The 7,610-nt window shown below is 41.1% G+C and overlaps 1 protein-coding gene across 1 annotated transcript; it reads left to right on the top strand.

Annotated features, from left to right (window-relative positions):
• The first annotated feature begins 592 nt into the window (after positions 1–592).
• On the top strand, positions 593–3,259 carry LOC146714674 (uncharacterized). Its single transcript, XM_085452753.1, has 3 exons — positions 593–2,209; positions 2,325–3,003; positions 3,196–3,259. The coding sequence occupies exons 1-2, from the start codon at positions 2,122–2,124 to the stop codon at positions 2,966–2,968; spliced, it is 732 nt and encodes a 243-aa protein (XP_085308879.1). The 5' UTR covers positions 593–2,121; the 3' UTR covers positions 2,969–3,003; positions 3,196–3,259.
• Positions 3,260–7,610: the final 4,351 nt, after the last annotated feature.

Genomic DNA, 7,610 nt, shown 5'->3' with positions numbered 1-7,610 from the left:
ATCAGGTTGATGCTGAGTGCTCCTGTAGTCCTGATGCTCTGTGTAGATCAAACAGACAGTAACAGTGGACTGAAAGTGTAAAGCAGTTTCTCTACAACCTTCTACAAAGCTACATATCTGCACTTGACCCTCCGCGCTGTGTTAAAGCGCTTGGAGCATATTGTGTCACGTAACTTGCAAAACATGAGAAAACATTTCACTGGATGGGACATTTCCCTGTTGTAAGAAGACATCTATTATCCAAATATACTTAGCAGAACAAAGAGTAAATATTTGTTAACAATATTTGTTTCGGATTATTTGCCTCGCCCCCGGGTCTCAGTGAAAGCAGAAGAGCCGTTGAAAAAGAAGAGTCGGGAAACTTCTCATAGAAAAAAGATATTTCCTGCCACATAAAGATCAGGCGTGGATTGACTCTTCATTCTGTGCATGAATAACATTCAAAGCGTTCAACAGTCTGTCATCTTATCAAGAGTCTACAGATGTGATCAAGGTCCTGACTGTAGTCATCAAAACTAATCGTGTTTAATCTGAAACATTTCACACAGATGTCTGGAGAGATTTCAGTCAGTTTATCCGTTTATAACAGTGATCTTCCTGGGTCAAACCTGTGGGCCTTTCTGTGTGCAGTTTGCATGTTTTCCATGTGCTTTCAGCTGACTCCTAAACCTGCTTCTCTTTGATCGATGGGCTACATGTCCATGTTGTACCGCACCTATCTCCCAGTGTCTTCTGGGATAAGGTCCTGGCCCCACATAGGCATGGGACATCTTTAGCCCTCCTCCCTATTACACACATTTAGAAAATGTCCCACATTTTGTTTGACTCTCTTATCTGCAGGACAGACTTGACTGAAGTCCATCTTTTATTCACTAGATGTAAAAGAAAACCTGTCATCATGAATGACGTGTCACAAAGTCACAAGACTTGGAATACGATGAAAACACAAATAAATCTCTGGAAAAAAAAACGAAATACAGAATTTGTAACACATGTTTGTCCCACATAAGCATTCACTCTGTCCCACATTTAGCGTGTTGGGATCTTGTTGCTTTAACCCACACTGTCTGTTCTGATAGAGACAAAGTGATCTTGACATTTCTTTATTTTTTGCTGCTTGAATGATGAAGATTCTGGGTTTGAATCTGCTCCTCTCCGCGCACCTCTGCGTCCTATCAGAGTCTGAAAACGTACACGTATCATAGATAGACTCACCTCAGTGAACTGGATAGATGTCATTAGTCAAAGGTCAAGGTAACAAGTGCCAGAGCAAAGGTTCTTACAGGCTAAAACTAAACAATATATAAATTAAATATGTTCTATCAGGACCCAGTAAAAAAAACATTCAAACATATTTAGCAAAAAAAAGAAATGTAAATATTTATTTTTCCTCTCGTGTATTTGCCTTGCCCTCTGGGCTCAGCAAAGGTAAGCTGAAAGTTGGAACACCTGCAACACATCACAACATTAACAGCAACAAAAAACAGTATTATGCAGGACTTTTTCTTTAAAGTTTAGTGAGATTTATCAACACAACCAGTCTGAGGAGGCATTAATGTAAGATGTTTATGTCTACGTATTACTGTACTCTTGCCTTAATAAATATGCCTCCTTTACATGATGAATCAAAGTTATCATAAAGGTTATCACACCCACAAAAAAACTCAAACTAAATTAAAGGGAGAAAACAAAAACACGTGAATCTAAAGCTCTGCTGCAGAGGGCTTCAGCCCACTTTCACCTCTGAGTGTCCATCTGATCAGTGTTTGAAGTTTATTGATGATGTTACTGTGTTTCTCTGCACTGCATGTGAGCACGAGGTGCAGCAGATACCTCGGAGCACTCCTTGTGACCAAAAGAGGCGTAGAAACTTTTCATTGGACGAGCTTTTCTCTAAAGTAACAGGACAAACAAATGCACGCCTCAGAAGAGTATATAACTGAAGTCAGACAGTCAGAAAACATCTAACACCTTAACTTCTGCTTCTACTCAGCGACTGACACAGAGTAAAGGTGAGTGTAGTTCCTTCATTTCTCCCACTAAATCAGGTGTTAAATATTTAAAGAGCGTTTGGGTGCATTTTTGTAAAGTGTTGAAGTTTCTGGGTTTTGTTTTTAGAAAATGAAGGTCCAAGACTTGTTCATGGGTTTTGCTCTTGTTGCTCTGATCAGTGCAGCACCGATAGAGGACAAAGCTGTATATGATGAAGGTAAGGGATTATTTAAAGCAGAAATTTACTAAGGTGCAGGTCTAAACTTAGAGCTGTTTGAGTGCCTGTCATTTACTAACAGATGTCATCACTCCCACACCTTCTGATTCAGCAGAGTACAACCCTGAAGACTTCGACATAGATCCTACACAATATGAGAAACTCTTACAGAATGTGCAGAGTTACGGCAAAGTTCTGGGCATATCCTTTGACTACGGTGAGCTCCTGGGGACAGAGTTGGAGAATGAAACATTCCTGGCTGCAGGACTCGGGGTTGATGTGTCTGTTGGTGGACTCCTTGGAGATGAGGCGGCCCTGGGTGAAGGCTTTGGAGATGTGAAGTCTCTGGCCACAACCTTTGGATATGCAGAACTCCTAGACACTGAGTTGGGAAGTGACACACTTCTAGTTGCAGGACTTGGGCTTGAGATGTCTGGTGGTGCCCTGGGTGAAGATTTTGGAGATGATGACATACTTCTGGCAGCAGCTCTTGGGGATGAGCCCCTCGGCGCAACCTACGGATATGAAGAGCTCCTGGGCTCAGAGTCTGGAAATGAGACACTTCTGGCTGCCGGACTCAGGGTTGAGATGTCTGTTGGTGCACTCCTTGGAGATGAGGCGGCCCTGGCCAACGGGGAACTCCTGAATGTCAGTGAAGAAGATGAGAAACTCATGGAGATCGCTTTGGAAAACCTCAGTCTTGAAGATGTGCTGAAAGCAGCAGGTTCTGACGGTGAAATCAGACCTGATGCTGAATGAGCTGAGAGAAATGAATCCCTCGCTGCACACTGCCTGTATGTCTCAGTATACTTCTCACACTCTTCAAACTTTTTGTTTCCATCATAAAGGGAAAAGATCATAAAGCAAAATAACATTTAATCTCAAGAGAACGTAATCTGCAGTTCACCAAGTGAAGAATGTGATGCTCTGTCATGTTTTTGTAGCTTACATGTTAACATGTATGTTTATCTGCTCTTTCTCTGCAGCTCTCCAGGCTCGTGGCTTCATCGTGGTCATGATCCATATAAGGCAAATGAAGTGCATTAACTGAGGCACTGTCTCAAACATAAGGGACAGTAAAAATGTTTTGAAATGAAATAAAAATATTGGTCTCAGTTTCAAGATTAATGTTCTCTTTGTTTTTATTCTTTGTGTGTCTGTGTGTGTGTATATGAATCTTATTATAATACATCTCAAAAGCCTGCAGAGATTTTGCGAGCAATGTATTTTCTGTTGCTTAACTAAATTTTCATTTAATTTTCATTTATAAATGACGTGAATTTGATCAGCAGAATCAGTTTTTTACATTCCCATAACAGCATAAACATGCAGGTAAAATGTTCTTCATTCTGCATTTAGAGCTTTCGAGTAACTATTGCCTGAACCACGCAGTGAGCAAACAACTGTTGGGTGACTTTACTTAAATAAAGTATTCAAATAAGAATAAATGTAAATATTGTAAGGCAAGAAATTACTGGGCAAAGATTTTATGCGTAGATTAATTTTTAGATTTTGTTCTATTTAGCTTTAATGTAATTTACAGACTTCAGATGCCAACAAGTTCATCTGACATGGTTTGTTTTCAATGACATGGTCTTCTTTTTTTCTTTTTTTTAATCAAGTTAATATGTTCAGGTTTAGTGAAAAAGGATATTAGTCACTGAATGAATTATTTTCCAAAAGGTAAATTATGTAATTCATTGTTTTTAACAAATTTGATTGTTTAGTTTTGATTGATTGTTTGATTGAAGCTGGGAAATGTTGAAAGAAGAACTGGACTTGTTTGTGTGTCACATGATATCTTCTAACTGGTGGACAAAGTGGCTTTCACCAACAAAGCTGACAAACGGAAGCAGGATTTGGAGGATTTCGCAAAGAAAATGTTTTGGAAGATGTGTACTGTGGCATTTGCACAATCTAACATCTCAGTGTTGGTGTTGTTCATACATTATCAGAATAACATTGGTCCAGAATCAGTGACCCAACTGTCCAATGATGTTCATTTATTCAGTTAGCATTAGCCAAGAAGTTAGCTAATGTTATTGTAAGCTATAACTAGCAAACCAACATAAGTAACTTAAATTTGGCAAACAGCAAACCGAACCTGGCAATATAGTCATTATAATGTATAAATTAATAAAAAACAAAACCAATAGCTAACAAAGCTATGACACCACAGTGGGCACAGTGAGGCTTGATACAGATATCGGTGCAAATTAGTGCAATGAAAAGTTAGTTGTACTAGCTTTTCACTACTTTCTAAAAGTTTTTAAAGTCTTTTTTGTTTATATTGACTTTTGAAAACATTTTATGTTTAATAATATAGTGAAAATCTCATCACCAACGCCGGATCCCTCGCAAACAAAACGGAGGAGCTACAATCAGAGATTTACTACATTCCCCATTTCGTGGTACATGTACAGTGACAATAAAGGGCTATTCTATTCTTCTATTCTTCTCTAAAATTGAGCCTTTCCCTCATTGTTAGTATTTCCAGGTTTATAGAGTCATAAAATAACACAATATCCCCTCTGTAGAAACTTTTCACTCTAAGATGTCAAATCATTTAAACAAGAATTTTGAGCTTGATGTTTTTAGGTTTTTAATTTGCCATCTTTTTGAGCTCTAGTCTGAATAAATATGACAAATTAGTACAACTTTCTGAGATTTGGCTTCAAAAATAATGATCTAAGTAATCATCTGGGAGAGCTTCATTGTCTGTCTTTCACCTGTAGTATCATTAAGCAGAGCTGCACTTTGCTTCTTTCTTTGTCACATACATTACCTGCCTGCCTATCTATCCTCAGTGACTTTATAAAACACATAGTACATGACTGAATTATAAACCTCCATGCTTCACATTCATCCTGCCTACTGGTATGCTAAATTCTGGTATGCTAAATAAGTCCCACGGTCACGCAAGGTGAGGAAAATTTTGTGGCAAAGTCAAAGCAATGCCCAAGTATAAAAGAGGGATAAAAGCCAGAGAAAATCCAGAGGATTTTGCTTGCTTGCCCCCCGTCAAAGAATTTCAAACAGCTGGTTCAATGATTCAGGCAGCTTTTCCCGGAGCAGATAAAAGAGAGCTCTGTGGAGAGAGCAAGCCAGCGAGTGAGTAAGAGCGAGAGAGGAAGAAAGTGGAGGCTGCTTGACAACAAGAAGTGAGAGTGATTCAGCGTAAACTCAGCATCCCTGCATGCCTGAAGCTCAATCACTCAAACCAGTAAAAGCCTGACGGGGTGAAGCTGCCTCAGCAGGATGTTTCAGTTGCCTGTGATTGTGTGTGCTGTGGTGCAGTATGAGAGGATTTGCCTCCATTGTGCCCTGCGGTGCGCCGTGATGCCTCAGGCCTGCGACTCCTGCCAGGTGACTGCGGGCACTCCGTGAGCCAACGTAGCTCCTCGGTTTTCCTCTTTCTGTATCTTTTTACAGATTTCAGCCCATCTCATTTATAGATGAGGGGACTACAGAGTGCTGCATCACTGCGACACAGCTGGCAGTCCTTCTTTACTTAGGGCTCCTCCTGCTGGTAGAGATGTGGCACCTACAACAGTAATCCCTGTTGCAAATAAATAGAAAAAAATGTTAGTAATGTAGGAGGAGATGAAGTCAGCTAAAAAAGCACGACCTTTGGCATCTTTGAGAGCCGCATATCAGGTCATTCCATATTTAATCTTTTATCGATCTTCTACTGAGGAAAAGATCGTTTGACAAAGTCTAGACAACATCTAATACGTTTTACAGGGATATGTGTGATCCCCAAGCTCAAGTCCTCTAGCAGAGGCCTGGGTTCTGCACAGTATCATAGATGTTCCTAAAACTGCACTCCTCTTGACGGAGACCTCTGATGTTGTGCTGGGTCTGCTGGAGTTACAGCTCCTTTAATGCTCCTTTGACCACTGGAACCACTTTGGACTTTAACTTCCACATCTGCTCCAGTTCTCAGAAAGCTGATTCTGTTCATCTGGATGAAGCGTTTTCAGTAATAGAAATTTTTCGTCACTCAGCCAAATAAAATACTGAGATGAGGGCCCAAAGACTGAAGTGACACAACATTTCAACTTCGTCCAGATGAACAAAATAACCTTTCTGGAGCAGCTTTACCTGGATGATTGAGAATGCTTCAAGATATCTGCCTCTGGTACGTCTCTGTTTTCTCATGCTCCTTTTTCCTGATCTTGCTGTCCGCTGGGATTGCCACAACTATCACAACTGCTTCTGCTCCTTGTCAACCACCATTATGTCTGGTTGGTTGGCCAACAGCTACTTGTCTGTCTGGAGGCTGAAGTACCTGAGGACCTTAGCCGTGTTGATCTCAGCCAGGTACATATGGGGCACAGATGTTCCTGTACTCTATCCTAGCCACTTGGTTATGTCATCCAATGAACACTGCTGCTACTATATGCCCGACTGTCTCTATGGTGTCTTTGCACAGTCTGTAACTTGGATCGGCTGTGATAGCTGTGTGCTGGCCTCTGTGGATCTGGAGCCCTCTTGGGGCTTGTTTATGTACTGTCATGGACTAGCCACTGGTAGGATTTCTTTAGTCTGTCACTTGTACATCACATGGCAAGGCTTGATCTTGCACAATACTTCTTCATCCTTACCACCATCCCTGTCTGCTATCAGCTGCCTGAAGCACTCTTGCAGCAGCTCATCTCAGGGACACGCTTCCCGATGTATTCATGCTGGTTGTTTCATCCTGGATCATGGCACTGGCACTCCACTTTTTTGTTGCTCACAGAGCTGCAGGGTCCTGGATTTGGATGAAAGCCTCCATGCATGGAAAGGAATTTTCACATCTGGATATCTCCTCCTTTGGTTAGCTTATCATGACATCTGTGTAGCTGATGACTGCTGGACATGTGGGCTGATGGCTTGGGACCTAAAGGCACATTTTAGTGTCTTTTTTATCTTTGGTGATTTTGGGGGATTCTTCCTCTGTGTTGAACTCTGCTGTCATTTGCTTTCCCATTCCAACCAAACAGCATTCTAGCTCCCCATTGGGCCATTTGATGGAGAACACAGAGGTGGTTCTCTACAACCACTGTGTTGGTTGATTTTCACACCATCTCTCTCTTTGGATGGCCAATGTTAAGCAAAGGGGACAACAAAAGGTGGTATATGTCAAAGAAACAGGACCCAAGGTTTCCCAGCAGAACATTGTCCAAACACCCCAGAAGAGCTGCATCACAGTTTGGTCAAATTCTTACACTTGCACATGTTCCCTCCTAACACCTCAACTTTGAGGAAAAAATGTCACCAATGGGTGCTATGATGACGAGATGATGAATGTTATTAGCTGTCAGCAGTCATACTGTTAATGCCTGACTGGTGAGCTGCATGACCAAGAAGCAATGAAAATAACTGAATGGACTGTAATTCATTAGAATACAAGCAG

Source organism: Copadichromis virginalis, linkage group LG3 (genome assembly GCF_057382275.1).
Source record: "Copadichromis virginalis isolate Kocher_CV1m ecotype Utaka linkage group LG3, C_Virginalis_male_GT1.1, whole genome shotgun sequence".
Taxonomy (NCBI): domain Eukaryota; kingdom Metazoa; phylum Chordata; class Actinopteri; order Cichliformes; family Cichlidae; genus Copadichromis; species Copadichromis virginalis.
Note: the sequence above shows the minus strand (reverse complement) of the source record. Positions and strands in the feature narration are given on the sequence as shown.

Coding starts and splice junctions, on each gene's coding strand:
- LOC146714674 (XM_085452753.1), top strand. CDS start 2,122: ATGAAGGTCCAAGACTTGTTCATGGGTTTTGCTCTTGTTGCTCTGATC. Junction 2,210..2,324: donor CAAAGCTGTATATGATGAAG/GTAAGGGATTAT, acceptor CTGATTCAGCAG/AGTACAACCCTGAAGACTTC.